The sequence below is a fragment of the Mauremys mutica genome, chromosome 4 (assembly GCF_020497125.1).
Source record: "Mauremys mutica isolate MM-2020 ecotype Southern chromosome 4, ASM2049712v1, whole genome shotgun sequence".
In the NCBI taxonomy this organism is placed as follows: Eukaryota; Metazoa; Chordata; order Testudines; family Geoemydidae; genus Mauremys; species Mauremys mutica.
Window position 1 is genome coordinate 134,147,229 of NC_059075.1, and position 22,224 is coordinate 134,169,452.

The 22,224-nt window shown below is 45.6% G+C and overlaps 2 protein-coding genes across 2 annotated transcripts in view; both read left to right on the plus strand.

Moving 5' to 3' along the window:
- The first annotated feature begins 4,824 nt into the window (after positions 1 to 4,824).
- Positions 4,825 to 13,692, plus strand: RPS10 (ribosomal protein S10). Its single transcript, XM_045013431.1, has 6 exons — positions 4,825 to 4,981; positions 6,671 to 6,820; positions 7,364 to 7,535; positions 11,728 to 11,805; positions 12,263 to 12,318; positions 13,603 to 13,692. The coding sequence occupies exons 2-6, from the start codon at positions 6,671 to 6,673 to the stop codon at positions 13,642 to 13,644; spliced, it is 498 nt and encodes a 165-aa protein (XP_044869366.1). The 5' UTR covers positions 4,825 to 4,981; the 3' UTR covers positions 13,645 to 13,692.
- A 6,143-nt stretch (positions 13,693 to 19,835) lies between these two features.
- The window catches only part of NUDT3 (nudix hydrolase 3), a 28,867-nt gene continuing 26,478 nt past the window's right edge, over positions 19,836 to 22,224 (plus strand). Inside the window, exon 1 of the mRNA XM_045013430.1 lies at positions 19,836 to 20,359. Coding sequence (XP_044869365.1) covers positions 20,261 to 20,359 — 99 coding nt within the window. The 5' untranslated portion in view covers positions 19,836 to 20,260. The remainder of the gene's footprint in view (positions 20,360 to 22,224) is intronic.

The window sequence follows — 22,224 nt, forward strand, 5'->3', positions numbered from 1 at the left end:
ATGGCATGCAGTGCCTCGTAGAAGCGGCATGTCTGGGGCTGGGCTCCGGAGCGTCCGTTTGCCACTCTGAGTTTCTGGTAGCCTTGTCTCAGCTCTTTGACTTTCACGTGGCACTGCATTGCATCCCGGCTGTATCCTCTGTCTCTCATGGCTTTGGAGACCTTCTCGAAGGTCTTTGCATTCCGTTTGCTGGAGCGCAGCTCCGAAAGCACAGACACATCGTCCCACACAACAATCAGATCTGAGACTTCCCGGTCAGTCCATGCTGGGGACCTCTTTCTAGTCTGAGATTGCCTGGACTCCTCTGCTGGAGAGCTCTGCATCGTTGCCGGTGCTGCTGAGCTCGCCCCGATGAGCAACCAGGAAATGGGATTCAAACTGTCCAGACAGGAAAAGGAATTCAAATTTTCCCGGGGCATTTCCTGTGTGGCTGGTCAGAGCATCCAAGCTCCGACTGGCGTCCAGAGCGTCAACAGAGTGTTGCACTGTGGGATAGCTCCCGGAGCTACTAAGATCGATTAGCATCCACACCTAGCCTAATTCGACATAGCCATGTTGAATTTAGCGCTACTCCCCTTGTCGAGGTGGAGTACCGAAGTCGAACTAAGGAGCCCTCTATGTCGAATTAAATGGCTTCCTGGTGTGGACAGGTGCACGCTTAATTCGATTTAACGCTGCTAAACTCGATTTAAAGAGCTAGTGTGGACCAGCCCTAAGACACAGATTCAATCACCAAAGTATTTGTATGTGGTTCTTATATTGTTTGTTACCATAATAAAAGACAAAACCCTCTTCATGCAGACCTGTGGATAGCTAAATAAATATGTTCTTTGATGCAAGCTTTTTAAGATTTCTGAGTGATAATGCAAACTGGGATGAGGAACCTTCTGCCCTCTTGTGGGAGCAGAATGATTTATTTTATTTATCTGTGTTATGAAATAACAATGCCAAAAAGAATATAATAAAGACTTCTTGCCTCTATTTATCCCATAGGTATATCAATTTCCCTGCTTTCTCAGTGGTGGGTTCCCTGCTCTTCTCATATATAAATGTATACAAGCTGCAATATTGTATAGCAAAGGTCCAAAGGCTCCAATGTACAATTGTGATTTGGTTTCCAGTAATCACTCCATTAGTGATGTTGTTTAATGCTTTTACTGTGGAATGCTTCAGTAGTTTTTTGTAAGTTGATGAGAATTCATTTCCCTTAGCAACTCATAAAATCCAGAGTCTAGCAGCCAGTTGAGGCCATGATGTAAGACCCATATATTTTGTTTAATGTTTGATTGGTTGTTGATTTCTCTTAGATTTTTGCAAATGCCCCCTCTAATTTGAATTTAAATTAGGGCATCCGTCTATGTTTCAAGGAAGGAAAGAACATCTGTATGAAGAATACAGGACAGCATCAGCATTTCTTTTTAAGGGTCAGTATCTTGACTGTTTTATTCACGGTACAAAGTCGTACGTTTGTGCACAGGGTACGATGCTTCAGTGAAATACCAGGCAAAGTATGTTAGAGGATGTGGTATGTTTTGGGTGCCAAAAGCTAGATCTGTTGAGGTTCTGATTGTCATCTGCTCAGTACCTCTGAAGAGACACTCAGCCCTTCTCAGCTAAGGCATCTCCTTTAAAATATGGTACATGGTCACCATGATTTTAATCTGTGTAATTGCAAAACTTATTCTTGTTTATTATTCTGAGCATTTATAGAGCACCAGTCATCATTGGCTCTGGGCTCCTTTACAAGGTTTATATGGAGAAATTAGTTATCTTAATGTTGCTGATTACGTTGTGCTTGGATGCCAACAAACCCTCAACATTTAGTTGGAGAATGAAAAGCCAGACTGATGACTAGAAAGCCAGGGACGGCACCGCGATGGGATGATGGCTGGCAAGTGACTGGGATTCGGTGACTTAATTGAATTTGGTCTGCTAGGTTGGATCATTAGCTTCCCAGGAGTTAGCCAGGTACTGATGGGGGATGCAACGTGAACACTGATCCAATTCCCCCCGCCCCCATTATCTTAATGACATACCATATCTGCCTAACCTCAGGCTGTTGGCTTGCAATTCAGGCCTGGTCTACGCTTAAAAAATAGCAAAGAGTCCTGTGGCACCTTATAGACTAACAGACGTATTGGAGCATGAGCTTTCGTGGAATCCGACGAAGTGGGTATTCACTCAGGAAAGCTCATGCTGCAATACATCTATAAAGTGCCACAGGACTCTTTGCTGCTTTTACAGATCCAGACTAACATGGCTACCCCTCTGATACTTAAAAAAATAGATCAACTTAGCTACATTGCTCTAGGCTCTGAAAAGTTTTGCGTCCTGAGCACTGTAGCTAAGTTTAACTAGTTCCTGGTGTAGATGCAGCTAGCCCAATGGAAGAATTCTGCCAACAATCTAGCTACTGTCTCCTAGAGAGGTGGAAAAATCCCTTCTGTCGACGTAGGATGCACCTACACTATGGTGCTACAGCAGCACAACTGCAGTGGCGTAGCTGTGCTGCTATAATGGACGTACCCTTCACTCAGATTTCTCAGGGCCTCAAACTTGCCTCCTAAGGCCTCGTCTACACTTAAAATTTAGGTCAACATAGCTATATCGGTCAATCCATACCTCTGTCTAACATAGCTGTGTCAACCTAACCCCCAGTGTAGATGCAGCTAGATCAATAGAAGACTGCTTCCATTGACCTAGCTACTGCTGCTCGGTGAGATGGCATTCATACACTGATAGAAAAACCTTTTAGTTGGGGATTGGTCCTGCTTTGAGCAGGGGTTGGACTAGATGACCTCCTGAGGTCCCTTCCAACCCTGATATTCTATGATTCTATGATTGGCATAGGCTACGTCTACACTACGGTATTATGCCAGCAGAGCTACAGCAACATAGTTATGCTGCTATAGCCCCCATATCGCCTTTGACATACCCGAAATCTCAGGAATTTCTGTTGACTAGACCAGAGGATCAGAGAGGGGTCTGATTTAGGCCGGTTACAAAGAAGACAGGTGACATCTGTGTTAACACTGGCCCCGATCCTGTAACTGGATAAGCAAGGGTGGGCTATTCTGTGTCTGCATGGAGCTCCACTGATTTTAAATGGGGCTTCGTGGGTGCAGGGGTCCAGTTGCAGGATTGGGGGCAGGAGATGACTTGTCTGGCTCCATGCCGCAGATGACAGTGCTTTGTTACCATGTGTAAGCGGGGGAATGGTCCCGCTATTGTGGGGAACTTTCCTGGCTTCTGCACTACCCTGGTGAAGTGGGCTAGTGAAAGGATCTGAGTCCTCGCTCCCACTTCCTTTACCCAGAGGCCTCCCTGCCCTTGAGGACTCCCCTTCCACTCTCCTGTCTGGCAGAGTCCTCGTAACCCCAACAAGGCTGGGCCCAGGATTCCTAGGGGGCTCGACTCCCAACCCTGCTGTGGTCACCTAGGACAGGGGCTAGGGTGTCCCCACTCCGGGGTACTCCCTCTGCACTGCGCACATCCCTGACCCACTGATCACATCATACAATTTAAAGCAAATACAAGTTATTTAATTAACACTTAATTTAAAAAAAGAATAAGGAAAAATGGGAAAGGTTACAGGAAAACACATCACCCTGCTCTGTGGCAGGGAACATCACAAACAGTGTCTCTGAAACGTCAGGGCAGTTCACAGTCTGTTCCTTGTAGGTCCCAGGCCTCCTTCTCAGGTCCTGGCTGTGCTGCAGAGATGCTGCGGGTCGGACACTTGCTCTGGCGGTGGCCACACACTCTCAGGCTCTGGGTGGCAAGACCCTTCTCTCCAGCATCACCCCCGCCCTGTCAGGGTTACGATCCCCCTCCCAGTCTGGCCTGCAGGGCCTCTTGGCTGAGGTATCTCCCTGCGCTGGGCCCACTGCCCGGGGTCCCCCTCGCTCTCCCTAGCTGCTCACCGCACCTGGCTCTGGACTGCCCCAGCTCCAGCTCCACTCCGCCTCAGCATGGCTGCTGCTGCTGCTCTGACTTCAGCTCCCTGGGCTGCTTCTCTGGCCTCTCTGGCTCCAGTTGCTACCGCTCTGCTCCCAGGGCAGGGCTGCTCTGCAGGCTGCTTCTGTGACTCTGCTCTGAGCTCTCATCTGCTTCCTGGGCTGCTTGTCTGGCCCCTCTGGCTCTGGTTGCTGCAGCTCTCCTCCCAGGGCACGGCTGCTCTCTCTGGGCTGTGCTCTGGCTTTTTTTTGGGCTGCAGCTCCTCTCCCATCAGCTTAGCTTGGGCCCCTGCTCTCTCCTTAGCTCGGCCCCACTCCATCTGACTCAGACAATTCCAACGGAGGACGGGACCCCTCCTGACTCCTTGATTAGCCTGCCCGCCCTGTCAATCAGGCTGACCTGAAGCACTGGCCTCTCCACATTGTTCCTGGAGACTGTCAGTCTCAGGCTCCTGATTTCCCATCGACCGCTCCCTTTTTAGTGCTGGGAGCTAGCAACCAAACACCCCCACTGAATGTTAGTAAGGGGGCAACAGTCTCCTTACACATGGATGGGATCTGAGAGTAGCAGGGCAGGTCATTTTGCTGGGGGGACCGATGTCGTTATTAATTCAATATGGCCTAACGGGTCTCTGGATTTGAGTGCCCAGCGTGAGGTACAGACTTGGCTAGACTGTCAGAGGGGCTGAATTCTCCTTGGATTCAATAGAGCAGCAGCTCTGGAAATCAGGACCCTGTTCTTTTAAACTAGGTATATTAAAAAAAAGTGAAGCACCCAACATCAAAAGCCACTTAAACCTCTTCCCTCCCCGGCCTCTACAAGAACATAAGTGGCATTTCCACTCAGGCGCTTGCAGGTCATCCACGTGCTTTGCTCGGGGAGAGGGGTCCTAAGGCGATTTCCCTCCGGCACTCGATTAGTCGCTTATGCCGCAGCTGCGTGGGGTCCTTCGTGGCAAGCCGGAAGAGGGCGCCCCGCGCATGCTCTTTCCTTTCCAGCTCTCGGGCTTACTGTTACCGCCACGGTAAGTCCGGGCTCCGGCCGCTTCATCTCCCTCGCATCGCCGCCATCCTGCGGCCGGGGGCCCCGGCTTGGCTCTCGGCGGCGGGCGGGCCCCCTGCGCCACACGCCCACGGGGGTATTTCGCGGGAGGGCCCCTGGGCGGTGACGGGAGCTAGGCCGCAAATTGGGCGGGGGAGCTTGCGGCCTAGGGGCGGCCGTTGGCCCTCAGAAAGGGGGAGGGGGGAGATCGGGGCCTGGAAGGCTGGTTGTATATGGGGGGGGGGGAAGGAGGGCCTGGGCTGCTGTTGGGGAGGGTGGGAGAAGCTATGCTGTGCCCTTGGTAGGGCCCAGGTGTGGGGATAGAGGGGATGGGGTGGGTTAGTATGGGCTAAACTGGAGGGAGGGGGATTAGTAAAGGCTAAACTGGGAAATCCGATTTCCATTTTCTACCCCCTTCTAAACTGAGCACCTTTAATCCTGCTGGTATGGAAGAAGGTCCTGCTTTCTTTGGACTGCAGGGAGGGGATGGAAAGGTCTAGTTTGACTTTAGTCTTCGATTGAGACTGGGTAGCAAGTTGAGCACCTCCACATGCTGCTCTGTACCAAAGTGCTGAAGAGCTATTTTCCTGTTGCTTAGTGATGGGTTCTTCATGGCTCCCATGCATGTGGGACCTGTTTCCTCTTTATATAGATGTTCTGTGAATGTATGATGATTTTTGCTGTTGAGTGCTTCCGGTCTTAAAAAGTTAACACTTACAAGCTTTGGTTTTGTAGCTGTGCAAATCTTAATCAGAAAGAAGTAGCCCAAGCCAAAATGGTTTGTTTGGGGGTTTTTTGGGTCACTGTGTCCAGTGGTGGGCAGTTACTGTTTTCTGGGCCACCTTAACTGTGGGATTACCATAAGAAAATACATGTTAGGTGCTATCCTGATAGCATACCCACTTTATTGGATTTTCTTCCCCCATCTATCAGTTTAGAAGTGAAGCATCCAGGGGTTCCTAATCTTTGAAAGTTATTCCAATTGCAGTGCCTATAATCCACACTATGTAGTTATGTGGGAGTTCTGTTAGGTGTCCAACATGTAGGATGCATATTGTACAAATATTACTAAGTCATTCCACTACACGTGTTACTGTCTCTTGGTCTTGCTGTTGCCTTCTGCACTAGCTGACAAAGACTATAGCAGATGTTTGCCTAAGTGTGGTTGCAGAGCACAGTTCAAAATTGCTCCTGTTAAGAATTAAAATAAAGACTATTCTCCCTGTGTCCCTTGACTGGCTTCAGTGTGTGAAGGAATTGTCTGTAGCATTTATTATTGGGAAAACTGAATTAAATGCAATAGAAATAGTCTGTGGAGACAGCTAAAGGTGTACTTGCAGAGATGCTGTTTTAGGGTCCATCTACACTACAAAGATAACTGTCATCAAAAAGTTTACTCTGCTTGCTCTTCCTTGTGGATCATAATATGGGCTTCTGAGCAGCTTAACTATGTGATCTTGTAGCAAACTTATATGTATCTTGCCAGTTAAGGTGCAGTAAGGATTCCCATAATTTCTAATATGGTTAAAGGTGGTAGTGCTTAGTTCAGTGAGTTACTGCAGGTCCAGCATGGAATCAGATGGCTTAAAATAAAACACAGACCTAGTTATTAGATCTAGCAACACACTAATATATTACTGCTAGTCTACTAACTATTGATTTCTCTGTCCAGATGTTGATGCCCAAGAAGAACCGGATTGCCATCTACGAACTCCTTTTTAAGGAGGGAGTGATGGTGGCCAAGAAAGATGTTCACATGCCTAAACACCCAGAGCTGGCAGACAAGAATGTGCCCAACCTCCATGTCATGAAAGCCATGCAGGTATGAAGAATTAATTTATGGACTGGGCTGTAAAAACAACTTTAATTAATGTTTTGGGACCTCATGAAGCTGGTGCATTGAGCACCACCTGAGTAATCCTGACATTACTTAATTTTGTTTAAAGAGAGAAACAGAAGCTCCAATGGAATTTGCCTTTTTTCCAGACTGCTAGTTTTTTCATGCTAACTTCATCGGTCATACACAAACTGCATAGAAAGCTTTTGTATTGTGAAGCATAAAATTCATAATCCTCTCTCTGAACCTATGATTTTAGCATCATTTTAGTTCAGATTTGCATAATGACCCTTGAATTATTAGTCTCATGGAATGTGAATAGTTAATATGTTGAAGATACTGCGTCTTCCTGTGCATTCACATGTATTTCTGAGCTATGTCTAGTTGTCCGTTCTCCACCCACCCCCAATAAACTACTGCAGTGGTCTGGCTGGTAGTATTTAAAGATGTTAGGTGGTCACAATCAAATGCTCATGTAATAATCCACTTGCAACTGCAACTAAGGTTAACCATAATTTCTCTCCTTAGTCACTGAAATCACGTGGCTATGTGAAGGAGCAGTTTGCTTGGAGGCACTTTTACTGGTATCTGACCAATGAGGGTATCCAGTATTTGCGTGATTATCTTCATCTACCCCCTGAAATTGTGCCTGCCACCCTGCGCCGTAGCCGCCCCGAGACTGGCAGACCGCGGCCCAAAGGTAAGCTACTGTGGGATTCTTGGATGGGTGATACAGGGTGGGGGCGAATAACAGTGTAAATTAAAGTTGAGGTTGCTGGACTGTATGGGCATAGTGGATAATCAGCTGAATGTGAGCTCCCAGTGCCGTGCAGTGGCCAAAAGGGCAAATGCGATCTTTTGCTATATAAAGGAAAATATCGAGTAGGGCGGTTCTGTTACCTCTGCGTTTGACACTGGTGTGACAGGTACTTGATATTGTGTCCAGTTCTGGTGGCCACAGATCAAAAAGGAAGTTTTGAGAGGGTTCAGAGAGGAGCCACAAGAATGATAAAAAGATTAGAAAACATGTCTTTGAGTTCATTGAATCTTTCACTATATCTGTTTATCTTAACAAGGGTTACAGAGTGACTTGATTAGTTTAGAAGCACTTAGATGGGGAACAGAAATTTGACTTGAGTTTGGCAGACAGAGGTCAAGGTGAAACAAGATATAATGGTTGGAAGTTGAAACTAGGCCAAGTCATACTAAAGTAAGTTGCAACTTTTTGACAGTAACTTGCATTGGAACAACTTACCAAGAGTTGTGGTGGACTCTCCATCTGTAGTAACTTTTAAATCAAGGGGGGAGGGGAGACGCTCTAGTTCAACCAGGAATTAACTCAAGGAAGTCTTGTGGCCTGTGTTACACAGAAAGTTAGACTAGATGATCACCAAAGTCCCTTCTGGCCTTGTCTATTAAATCGTTGCAAACCACTTAGCTTCTTTTTTTCGAAGCTAAAAGTATCCTTCTAGATAGGGATGTACTTGCAAAATGAAAATACACATTTACGCTATACACATTGATTGCTCTTGTCTATCTGAAATATTCAAAGGCAGTACATAAATACAAAATATATTAATGGTTCCTACAGACCCCTGAAATCTAGTCCATTCATGTACTTCCAAGAGGCTTATTTTAGGATGGCTAATATGACATGCAAAGAACAAAATTGGGGTTGATTAAAATTTCACCCCTGTTATGCAGTGTGCTGCACACTAGCTGGTGGCCTGCCACTTCATCTTCTTAGGTAGCAGTGTTTCATTGGAGCTGTATGAATGGCTTGCAAAACTTTTTGGGATTCTCTGTGGTGAAAAGGTGCTATAGTAAAAATAAAGCATAATGTTAGACAGCTATGGCCAAACCCCACACATCACCGCCACACTCTTTTCTGCCACTGTGCGGAAGATTAAAGGACACTTGAGTCTGATTTTGGTTGTTGGGTTAGTTTGTGGGTGCTGGGTAGTGTATATCACAGGCCATCAACAGGAGGTTTGACCAGATCTAGTAGCCTTTACTGGCCTTAAACTCTGACACCCTCCCTCAGTTTATACTGCTGAACATGCCTTTAGGTGTTTGTAACACTGAAGATTACAAAAACTGAAAGTGAATAATTCTCTTTCTTTGACTTGTTTGCTTTGTGCATTTGGAAGCACTCTGACTTCCTTGCTATTGTCTCTGTCTAGTCAGTTTCCCCTGTTCATTTATGTAACACAGTAACAGGGGGAAGAAACATTAAAACATAAAAAAATGTGCTTTTACAATCACAAGTTACCCAGGGAACAGGGGGCAGGTGTATTTCCTGAAATACCATTTTATTTTAAGTTGACTATATTTCAGTGTGATGTACCTTGACTTGTTGCTGCAAACTCAGCTAAACTTCTGAAGGCCCAACTTGGTATCTGGGTGTGGCAATAAATTTGAGAATAGCTCCTGGATGGAGGAGAGAAACTGCTGCAAAAGTTGATATTGCAAGGCCTGCAGCGACTCTCAATTTTGGCTCTCCCTTGAGGTGGGAGAAAGTGGGACTTCTGCATGGGGGGGCTGCCACTTGTCCACAGTAAGAGTAATCTGCCCTCAAACAAGAATACCCTCATCCCTACCACTTAGAAGTGCCTGTACTACAGTTTTATTCTTGAGATGGGAAGTGCCTCACTGATTTTAAGTTGCATTGTAGCTCATTTGACTACTGCTGAACTACATGCTCAGCCCCAAATGTGTGTGAGATATACCTGTCTCCTAGAGCTGGAAGGGACCCTGAAAGGTCATTGAGTCCAGCCCCCTGCCTTCACTAGCAGGACCAAGTACTGATTTTGCCCCGATCCCTAAATGGCCCCCTCAAAGATTGAACTCACAACTCTGGATTTAGCAGGCCAATGCTCAAACCACTGAGCTATGTAACTCTTTAAGACCTTTCTATGTTAGCCAGAGAAACTGTAGTGCCTTTTGAGCAAACTGTTTAAATTCTTGCCAGGAAGATGCCTTGACCAGTGTTGACAGGATTTAAATGTGTTTTTAATGCCACTTGTTACTGGGTCTCTAAGGCTATGTCTACACTTGCAATTGAACAACAAAATGTTTGTCTTTCAGAGGTGTTTAGCACCTCCTCCTCCTACCCCCTCAAAGACATAAGTTTTGCTGCAACAAGTGCCAGTGTGAACAGCGCATTGTTGGCAGGAGAGCTGACAACCAGCAGCTACACTGTGTGACTTTTAGCCGCATGGCTGTGGCATTAAAAGCTGTGTAGTGTAGACATAGCGTAAGATCCCAGGTTTGTCTTTCATCTTTCCTGTGAGATACTGTGATTTACAGAAGTGTGTGTGAAACTTGCAGGCTAAAATTTGCTTTTGAGTTCCTCTAGTGAAGGTAAATTGGCTATTGCCATATTTACCTCAGTGTGTGTGTATAGCGCAGAAGTCTTAATCCCTATACACTCTACAACGTAAATGGTAACTACAACACTGATAGAGCTATACCCATTGTCCAGGTGTAATAGCTAGTGTGGTTATAATATGCTTTCTCTGTTCAAGGAAAATGGTATTTTAAAGTGTGCTAATTGTGCTCTAGAGTACTGCTGTGTATTTGATACCACAGTCTCAAGTGTTTGTAACCATGTTATGTGTATAATAGTGTTTGATTGCAAGTTTCAGGGTAGAGAGGGGCCAGGATTCAGTGCCATAGTGCCCATGGCTTCCTAGAGAACATAACTACCCAAATCGTAGCCCTTTTTGCTCAGAGGAGTGAGAAGAAGTGGATGGTAGCAGAAGGCCGGTTCAGAGGTTGTGCCCTATAGAAGTGTCACTAGGATACCTCGCTATGGTAGAATCGTTTGTTTTCCCTTCACCTAAACATGATGATTAGTTTTTTCATGAATTCTAATAGGCAATTTTCTTCCTCCAGAAAGGAGCAATAAGGGAGCTGTGCATTTCTCAATATGCTTGAAACTGTATGTCAGTTTGTGGTGAGCCATCCACCCACCAGCCTTTACTCAGAGTTTTACTGGCACAACAATAAAGCATTGGTGCTTGATGGTGTAGGACAGTGGTTCTCAACCAGGGGTACACGTATCCCCCAGTGATCTTCTAGGAGGTACATTAACTCATCTAGATATTTGCCTAGTTTTACAACAGGCTACATAAAAAGCACTAGCAAAGTCAGTATAAACTAAAATTTCATACAATTACTTGTTTATACTGCTCTATATACTATACACTGAAATGTAAGTACAATATTTATATTTCAGTTGTTTTGTTTTATAATTATATGGTAAAAATGAGGAAATATTTTTGTCTGTTTTTTGTAAGCAAGTCATTTTTAAGGGAGGTGAAACTTGGGGTATGCAAGACAAATCAGACTCCTGAAATTTTGAGAGATACTGATCTATAAGACTGTCTATTAGCGTGGCCATGATGGAGAACTGCATTTAAAATTTAGTTGCCTGCATTTGTGGCCTGATAAGGCCTGAGCATATAATATGTCCCTTTGATCCTGTATCAAAGCCTCCCCACCAGGGGCGGCTCTAGGATTTGCGCCGCCCCAAGCAGGGCAGCACGCCGCGGGGGGCGCTCTGGTGGTCGCCAGTCCCGCGGCTCCGGTGGACCGCCTGCAGACGTGCCTGTGGAGGGTCCGCTGGTCCCGCGGCTCCGGGGGACCTCCCGCAGGCATGTCTGCGGATGCTCCACCGGAGCCGCGGGACCAGCGGCCCCTCCGCAGGCAGGTCTGCGGGAGGTCTGCCGGAGCCGCCTGCCGCCCTCCCGTGGCACGCCGCCCCAAGCGCGCGCTTGGCGCGCTGGGGTCTGGAGCTGGCCCTGCTCCCCACACCATCTCACTTGTAGCATAATTGAGGCCTCTTTAGATTGGATTCCTTGGATTGACAATGCTGTTGTGACTCTCAGGTCTGGAAGGTGAACGCCCTGCTCGTCTTACTCGGGGAGAGGCTGACAGAGATACCTACAGACGCAGTACTGCTCCACGTAAGTATCCTGTCGAGCTCAAGTATGAGTTAATCAGACAGAGCTTGTCATTTGTGCAGTTTACATTTCTTCTATAGAAATGTCTTCAGTGTTTAGATGTGCAACATGCTAATTTCTGTGATGAATGTCTGAGGTCTCAAGCCTCCACTTCCCTGGTGATTCTAGGGTCTCTTTATCAATATGCTCTCACTGCACTGCAGTTATGCTTACATGGTAAGCTGGGTTGGTGCATTTTTTTCCTGTGTGCATAATGTTTCCTATTGCCATAACTTGAAACTGCAGTAAAAAGATGGCATTGTGGAAGTTATCTGTAGCCTATGGTGTGCACATTCCAAGGTTTTAAACATTTGATAGTGCTAAAGACAGTTTATCCTAAATAAGAGTTTGTACTCAAAGCCCAGGCAGTAGATTCTCTGTTTTGTAGTTTTCTAGAATAGCTCTTTCTCTCTCTTCCCAGTTGGTGCTGACAAAAAGGCTGAGGCTGGTGCAGGAGCAGCTACTGAATTCCAATTTGTAAGTATCTGCATTTGAGAGAGGGTGGTGGGTTTTTGGTTTTGTTTTTTTTGGTTCCCTACGTTAAAGCTTTAGAAATGCTTTAACTAAAGCTGTACCTGGAAGAGATGGTATATTTTCACAATGCATTCATCACTTATTCACTACCTTAAATGGCTGGCAGTTGCCGTTCCAACGGCATACGGCACTACCTATCGATGGAGCTCCTTTTGAGCCTGGAGTCACACCACTTAAACAACAATCATATCAGACTTCACATGCTAAACAGCATTGGTTGAGGTAATTACTTGGCTAGGCAACACATGAGTGTTCCTTGAAGGTCTTCTGATGTGATATTGATCATTTGATCAGTACTGGGTAGAGAGCCCCCAGTATCTGTCTGATCTTTCAGGTGAAAGAAAACTACAGAGGCCATGATCATCTGTGATTGATTCTTCTATGGCACCCTTTTTGGAAAAGTAGTAGCTTTGTTGATCTGCCACAATACTCAAGTTGCAATTGGAATTTGTCATGCTAAATTTTCCTTCGGTTTTCAACTTGATCTGTTATCCTCCCCATCTATCTTAAATTTGAAGGTGTACGGTAATTCACTTAATGCCTCTCATTTGAGGTGCTGCTAAATTGTATTAATATGTCAACCTCTATATCCCTTACCTCATCTCAGAAGTGAGATGGAGGCTTAGTATTTGTGAAGCACTGTGGGAGCTCCTGATGAAGGGGTTGCTTTGCACTTTGATAGAGCATTAGTTTAGGCAGACTAGCTTGGAGGTAATACATGAGTGTTTCTTAGCCTATTTACCACTGTGGGCTGCATGCACAGTTCTCTGTGTTGTGGGCCACATCCACACAATATATAGACAACCTGTACAGCCCTGAGGGTGTTACATGGGCCGCAGGTTAAGAACCACTGCACTAAACTCACAGTAGAGAAGTGGGTTGAATTCCTAGTCTGTCAGACTTTGGGTCAGCGGGGCTTGGGCCACACCATAGATTATAAAGCCAGGAGCTGTGTTTTGACAAGCGAGAGTTCCATCTTTCTCTCAGTACACATGGTAACTAACTTCAAAAACAAGTCCTTTAGTCTTCATTCAATGAACTTGATAGGAAAGGCAGGCAAAATGAATGGTTCTTGTGATTCAAGTACAGAATTCCACATCGGGGAAACAATGATTCAGTGCACTTGGAATGTACTTAATATTTGGTTTGGTAGCTGTGTGCTACTTTCAATTGCTGATGTGGCCAAACTTCTAATGCTGTGTGTTTGGTTTTTTGTTTGTTTTGCAGAGAGGTGGATTCGGTCGTGGACGTGGTCAGCCTCCTCAGTAGAATTCTCTGGTCATGTTTTTGTGTATAATAAAATAGGTGAAAATCTCATTGTGTTTGCTTCCTTGTATCATTTGAATGTGTGGAAGCTAATATCAGAGAGACGCAAAGCAACAACTTATACCACTAAGCCTTCTGGCTCCTGCTATGACAGATTTGAAGATAATCCTGATTAGAAAATGGGTTATGGGAAGTAGACTAGGTCCTAAGAAATCAGTCTGACTTCACAGAAGTGATGGGAGAGGTGATTGCTGCTGCAGGATTTGGTAGCGAGGCTGATGGTTCTTTCCGGAGGAGAACATGGCCTTTTGGGTTCCATGGCAGCTTGGAAGTACCACTGGTACCCTTTATGCTTTCAGTAAGGGCGCACCCATAGTAGGTTTCTGGTAATATGGGGCCTCCCTTTCATTAAGACAACTTGGTTTGACTCACCTATAGAACTTGATCTTGCATTATGGGTAATATGAAGTTGAAGCAGCTAAAATGCACCTAGTCTAGGAAGAATCATGTGGTGTGAGACTGAAATAACTATATTAAAAAGGTTGGAGGACCCAGCCCTTCATGATTATTGATGCTCTTTTTTTTTTTTTTTTTTAACCCCAGTGGCAAGCACTCTGCACCAGCTTGGCATGGTTTGCAATACTCATGGGGAATTCTCCAGCAGGACAATAAAATATGGGATATCCATAGCTGCTCCCTAAAGTACAAAGTTCTCATAAGGTCAATGTACTCTTTCTTGTTTCAGATCCTAGTGTGTAGGTAGGTAATCATTTACAGTAAAACAGGATGGTCTCTGGCCTCTGATGTTGCTTAGCAAAAAATAGAAAAATTGAGTTGTCCTAGTTTTGTGCCAGATATGGGGGACAAGCAGCCATTTCTCCAAGGCAATTTTGCTTATGCACCCAGGATCTGTTCCCTTAATTATTTCATGTCTGTTTTTAGTTTGTGATCTGAATTGGCTGCCTGGCTATAGATGTCTACTCTGGCAAGTATAAACTAGATTCTGTAGCAAGAGGTCTGGATTCTGTGACAGTCTTGTGCTGCAAACTGAAAAATCTTTCTCAGGTAGCAGCTTTTATTAAAATAGATATGAATGACCCCACAATCACTACAGTATTTCTTGTGTTTGGAAGTTAATTTACTTCCCCAGTATTCCCCAATATGATGTGCTGCATAATTTTGTGTTGCAAATACCACAGTTAAGGGCAAGTTTTTCAGGTGCAGAGCAAATCGAGGGTCTGATTAACCGACTGGAGCCATCAACAAATTCATGAGCTGCTACTTGCAGGTAAATCAAACAATTTGTAAAGAAGTGTAGCTGTGTTATGCTCATACAAAGTTGAACAGTGGGGAGGAAACCCAAGTTCCTGTATTTTAGCAGAGTTTACCTGTCTTAGCCCGAGAACACTTCAAGAGTTTCCTTGAAAGACTTGCATCTACTACTTTCTAGATTGATTCTGATGGTTTGGATCAATTGATAGTTGGAGTTAGGCCTGTATGCAATACAGAGTCACACCAGTAGATGTCATTCTAATGCAAATTTATATGATAGTCACATACTGTAATAGAATGCTTACCTGAATGGCTTTGATTGTGTGTGTGTGTGTATTATAAAGTGGTCTTAACACTGCAGAAGTTAGACACTAAGAAATTAATCCCCACAAACACCCCAGTGAAGAAGGTATTTTTAGAGATGGGGGGTGAAATGAGATGGAGCAGTGTGTTTTATAAAACTCGAGTATATTGGTGTCATAGCAGGTGGTCATTTTCACTTGTGGAAGGTTAATTCAAATGCAGCCATCTCTAATTTTCATTTGATTTAAAAAAGATCAGAGTTCCAGCTGCATTAACTGAAGCCTGTAGATCACAATGTAGCCAAGTTACTGCTATTGAATTACAACTAACGTATGGATTCCCTAACCCCGGGTCTAATGATACACTTTATAGCCTAGATACCTGCCTAGCAAACAAACATTTCCAGTCATTATAGTTGCATTTGATCTTTCCTTGTTTGTTTTTTAGCCAGTCGTGGTGTTGCATAATGAATAACTGTGTGGGTTAATATTTCTGGATTGATTACTGATCCTATGTAACTACTGTAGTTTAACATGATTGTCCTGCTTGTTTTCTCTTCTGAGTCAGTAGCGGACATAGTTATTGTCTGCCTTTTTTAGTGTATATTAAAATCGTGGTACATGGCAGCAGATGTAAAATGAATCTTATCAACTCTCTAAGCTATGCCCATCTTAGTTTGTGATACCTCATTCTCTGTAATTGTAGACTGACTAGATAGATGCATATGCTTATTTAACTGATGCACTTTTTTTTGCCTGTTCACATCATGTGTTCTCTGCTTCATCTAAACGTACCACTAACTTGTGAGATGCTGATGGCTGGAATGTAACTTCACAAATGGTAACTTGAGCATTAGTCTGGGCTGCACTTAATCAGAGATGCACCTTTTGTCTTTTCCAGAGCTAGCTTTTGTCTTGTTTCATTAGCTGCATGTGACAGACTTAATTGCACTTGAATCCATTTCAAGGGATTCTCCTAATCCAGTGGTTCTCAAACTTCATTGCACCGGGACCTCCTCCTGACAACAAAAATTGCTACATGACCTTAAGTGAGACTGAAGCAGTAGCCTGAGGGCTTCAGCCCCAGACCCCCAGAAAGTCTAACACTGGTCCTAGCAACCCTGTTATAACAGGGTGTGACTGACGGTTTGAGAACCACTGTTTATAATCTAAACCCTCATCGGCGTCACTTTGTGAGATTTCCCGGTGTACAAAATCCCAATGCTTGTGAATGTCTCAGTACGAAACCAATACTGATAAAAAGCAGAATGCACTAGTGAAGGCTGACCTTGAAGTACGGTACTAGAAGTGATTCAACACTCTGACAATTAAAATTGAACTTCCTGGTACTGTGCTGTCACCTCTTCTAGCTAGCAATCTTCCCGTCAGTCTTTCTCCTGATAGTGATAGTCATAAAAAGTCCACCTTGGGACATTGGAGGGGCTCAGCAGACTTGTAATTGAGATTTTCATTTAGTGTTCAGATATGAGAGGTTTACTGGAGAGCTACAAGCTGGTTAGAGCTGCATCTCAGTAAGAGTGGGGTGGGCATAGGAAAGCTCTTTGCAAGGGGGCTGTAATACTTCAGCCTCCTCCAGCTCTAGTGGGGGCATTGATTTGTCATGACATTTTAAAACTCACTGCACTGTCACAAAACGTACAAGTTGTCATGGAGGAGGGGCATAGTTAAACGTGAAAGAGTAGGGGTATAGGAGCTGTTGCTGTGCAGGTGGTTTGTTCAATACCTCCCCCCCCCCACCCCCCCAAAAAAACCAAACTATTCTTGGTGGACCTCTTCTGCCCTGAGCCACCAATCCATCTGGAACTTTTCTGTACTGTGAAATAGTTCTGTACTATGACAAACCTCCTGTTGCAGTTACAGGCAAATACCCACAGTCAGTCAATTGGAGGTTAGTAGAAGGCTTCTAGATTTCTCGGGGACCCTAAACTCTCAAGTGACACAAGTAACACTTTCTATTATCTCCAGTTGGCTGGGAGACTCCATCCTATCCTAGCAGACCATGACCTGCCCCCACTCATACACACCTTTGTCACTCTGTCTAGGCTACAGAAATGCACGGGGATTGTAAAGACAATAGGAAATTCTAACTTGTGCTCCAGCGTTCTGTTGTCTCAGTAAATCAGCTCATGAGAACACATCACCCCTGTCTTCTGTTGTCTGTGCTAGCTTCCTGTACACTATCAAGTCATGCTGATAGTTAGCCAGGGAAGCTTTCAAATGAATGGATCCCACCCTCAGGAAAGTGTAAATGTTTCTTCTTTTTCTAAGATTGTAAATAGTGTGGGACAAGAACTGTCTTTATAGTTAATACCTACCACAATGGGGTCCTAAGCCCTATTCCAGTAAAATCACAAGGTGTGTTAACTTGTTATGAAAACACCTTTTTAACTGAGTGTTTTGTTTGTAAAACAATTTACAGAATTGTGAGAAACATACCAGCCAAAACAGTGAACTGCACCAAGTTAGCTTTATAGTCAAAGGATATACAAGTGAATTAGACGATAGATGACAAACTATTCAAAAATAAGCGCTCTTGTGTTTAACCTAGCCTGTGCTTTTAGCCCATGGACAAACAAATTACAAAAATACATACCAAAATATTTTAGTAACACTAATAATTATTCCTTAAACAGCAATAGTATAACTAGCTTTTCCCCCCACCCCTCCTCCAGCACTCTCCATAAACAGATGAGCCTTGTAGTCTGCCCTGAAAGTGGTCAAACTCCTGCTCTGTTATGGGAGTTGAGCAAAAGCTTCAGCCAGACCAGAGAGAAGGACTTTTTGCTGAAAGTGTGTTGCTAGCAGGACCCACTTATTTAAAGCAGGGGCCCTGCTAGCTTAAGCCCCTTTACTTCCAGTTAAGTGTAGTTCAATTTTTACTGAAGCAGTGAGAGAAATGTTCTCTACAGGAGGAAAATTGCCTCGATTTGAGTTTTAACCAATGTTATTGAAATGTGTTTTGTCCTTGTACTCACACCATGTTCAGCATACATTTAGCTGCCTCTACTGCCCATGATCTATTTTAGGGATTTATGCTGCCACCCATCCACACACTAGCTAGCTGTTTTCCATGTAAAATCAATATCAAAATCCTTAGTGGACTTTGTGGAGTCTTGGGAACTTTTCAGATTTCTTTAATTCCTCCTTTTCTCTGTATTTGTTTTGTAAGTAGAGGGTTAATTTGCTAGATGGGTGTGTCAGTGCTCTGAGTTATGCAGTGTAGTTGTAGGCTATGGGTCCGAAGATATTATCTCACCCACCTAGTCTTCTGAGTGTTATTCTCATGACAGAAAGGTTTTTCCAGAGGGAGGGATTTCAGCTTTCCAAAGTGGTTGGACTCTAGATTCTCCTTAAGATCAGGAAGCTTGTTGTGTTGCTGGATCCCTTCCATTAAGAATACTTTGCCCCTACCCAGCTGTCATGTGCTTCATGCTGGGTTTTGTGATCTCTAAGGGCAGCTGGTGTGGTAGTTCCAAAATTGGCATTTGGTCAGGGGGCCCACAAATATTTTTCTACCATAAATTAGGCCTAGTACATTGACTTAACCCGCAATAGGTCTAAACAACCCCCTTTAAGTTGCAGTTGCACAGGGCATCTAATATGGATGTTGCTAGGGAAGCCTCTGTTGGAGCTGCAGGTAGGAGACACGTGTTTCAGTGGTGATTGGTGTGCTATAAATATCTAACTACATATGCAACCAGCCCCATTGTATGGTGGCTTGCCTGTGCTCCACCTGTAATTCATTAAGGTCTGGGTGCAGTACTTTGAGCTTCTAGGGTGGAAAGCAGCAATGTATGGGCTAGGAATTCAGCTGGCTCTTGAGTTACTGGCTTTGGGCACCTTTCTTCACATACCACCCAGCACCAGTTCTTCTTCCTCTCCCCTTGAAAGCAGGTTGTTTCATCCTCATATCCCTACACCCACCCACCCACACGAGGTATAGGGGGCGGGCCAGCAGCTGACTCCCTCCTGGTAATTTCCCAGGCAAACAGGAGATACCGAACAGCAGAACCAGTGCTTGGCATAAACAGACTAAACAAGTGGGCAGGGGCTCCTGAGCAGCTCAAGGGGGTCCCCTTTTGCTTTTTTTTGAGGGGGGGGATATTTCTGGTTAAGAGCCCCAATGGACTAGCACTGCAGGAGGCAGTCCCCCGTCCCCCCCCGAGGAATCAGCCCCAGGGCCTGTTCCCTTCCCCCAGCCCAGCTGGCTGAAGCCACCTTTGTCCCTCCCTCTCCCAGTGCTCAGGGCTACTACAATGGAACTATCGCAGCTCTCCACTGCTACGCTACTAGCGTAGCGCTCTCTCTACAAGACAGGTATTCTTTCTGGGTAAACCAGGTGTTTTGCGTCAAGCCGCCACCCATGGGCAAAAAGTTACGCCGAGCACCTAGCGTTTGTCTGCCCCTCGTACCTGCACAACTTGCGTAAGTGTCAGCTTCCGCCCCCCTACCGCAGCCGGAAAGTGCGTAGGGCCGTCCCTATTCCTGGCGTTGGTCTACCCCGCGTGCTTATAGTAGAGCTCGTGCTGCGTACTAACGGGGGCTGATTCTTCACGCCGGTTACGCAGCGGCCGTTGCAGCCGGATCAGCCGCCCCCGCCCGCTGCCTTTACGCCGTTTGCGTAGCGTGCCCCAAGATGGCGTTGCGGTCGTCGTTGGCGGCGGCTGGAGAGCTGGCGGCGGCGGCAGCGCTGGTGGAGCTGACGGGGGAGATGAGGCGGGCGAAAGGCGGCAGCGGCAGCAGCGTGTAGCGGAGGCTCCCGGCGTGTGAGAGACTCTCCTGGGAGGCGGGTCCCCTCAGTCCCCGCTGCCGGAGACCGGCGGGTCCCACCCCCCTCAGGGCCGCCTCCCCCCCCCCCGCCTTATTCCCCACTGGGCCTCTTGGAGCCCAGGCCTTGCTCCCCCCACAACGCCCCATCCTCGGTGTCCTCCCCGCGCCTGGGCCTACCCCCTTTAGCGCCGAGCCCCTCCGCGCCGAGCCCCCCACTCAGCCCCCTCGCTGCCCCCCCTTCCCCAGAACGGAGGATGATGAAGCTCAAGTCCAACCAGACTCGCACCTACGACGGGGACGGGTACAAGAAGCGGGCGGCCTGCCTGTGCTTCCGCAACGAGAGCGAGGAGGAGGTGAGCGGTGTTGGGGGGGCGCTAAAAGGGGGGGGCGGGTGAGAGGGGCTAAATGGGGGCGGTCGGAAGTAGGCGGGGGATGGGGAGAAAGTAGAAGGGGGGAGGGGCTGGCCTGGGTTAAGAGTGAGTGGTGGGTTGCGGGCGGGAAGTGGGGGCACTGGGAGACAGAGGCAGTAGTGCATTGGGGCGAGGTGTGTGCTTGGGAGCAGAGTGGTAAGAGGTCTGGTGAGAGAATTAGGGAGCCAGAGGGGAGGTATCGTCTGGGTGGCTCATTATGGGAAGAAAAGGGTGAAGGGTGGCGTGCTGTTACCAGTGTGATCGGGGGAGGCTGAATGTTAAGCCAGTGGAAACATATTGGGTTCCCCAGGAGCAGAGGCTGAAAGACCTTAAGAAGCGTCAGAAACTCAGGAGGGTAAGATACATGGAGTTGTGAGTGAGACATCTAGGGGGAGTAGTGCTTGCAGTTTTGGAAAGTAAGAATTGGGGGTTCCCAGAGAGTCGGGCTCAAAGAAGCCAAGATATTTAAGGTCCTTGACATGGTTGGAAAGAGTAAACACTATTTTATTCCTATAGCTTGAGATGTGTATGGGGTTTTAATTTTGCCAGTCAAATAGCTAGCTCTCTACTCTGCAGTCTTGCAAACTGGAGGTGTGGGAAGGTACAATAGATTTTGGCTGAGAGAGATGTAGGATTCTGAGAGTAAGGACAACTGAAAAGATAAAGCCATCACAAATCATTTTCTTTTTCTCCTTGTGCAAAATTTAGCCTTCTGAAAGTGTTTATATTGCATTTCATAATGTAGCAGAAAAATTTTGCAGAGCATATTTAAAATTGTATCTTGCATTTTCTTGAGTGATGGTATGATTTCTCTGCAAATCAAAGAAAGGTGCAGAATGAAAGGTTTAAAACACTGAAGGGTGCAATGATCTCTTATGGCTTGGCATGGCATGGTATGGGATAGGATTTGGCAGTGGGCTGCACTAACCACAGTGGCAGAGCTTCAGTCCAGCACATCACATGAGATGGGAAAGGAAACATGACCCTGGATTATAAAAAGAAACTGGGATAAAAGGGACTGATGCATTGCCAGAAACCACTGTCCAGAGAGGCTTGGGAGGAAGTGGGAATTAAAGGTAAACTGGTTTGCCTAAAAACAATTATATTGTAGAGGATATTTGTGTCTGTAAGACTAAAGGGAGTGAATTTACAAAAAAAAAAACCTTCCTATTTGGGGTACAATATTTAAAACAAACCAAGAGATACCCCTATGTGAGTGTAATAGAATCATATTGACTAGATCTGATTTACTGGTTCCTTGGTGGCTGTACCAAAGTCTTTGTTCTCCTGATTATCATAGTTGTAGCCAGAGGAAATCTGAAGGGAATGCAGACAGTTCACTGGAAAGTTAATTAGCATGCCATTTGGTTATTATTTAATGTGGCGAAGGAGCCTTTATTATAGCTGTGTTGTCATTGTGCAGTGTCAGCATTTCAGTTATAAATGGTCTGAAGGATTTAAAACAGGTTCTCAAACTGGGGTTGGGACCCCTCAGGGGGTCGCGAGGTTATTACGGGGTGGGGGGGCGTGAGCTGTTAGCCTCCACCCCAAACCCTGCTTTGCCTCCAGCATATATAATGTTAAATTAAAAACACTTTTTTATATATTTATAAGGGAGGTCGCACTCAGAGGCTTGCTTTGTGAAAGGGGTCACCAGTACAAAAGTTTGAGAACCACTGATCTAAAACTTCCTTGTAAAAACTTGTCTAGACAAAAAAAAAAAAGGCCTTTCTTACCAATTTCTATGAAACTATTTTGCAATTTTTAAATAAGTACAGTCGAACCCATTTATCTCGACCTCGGTTAAC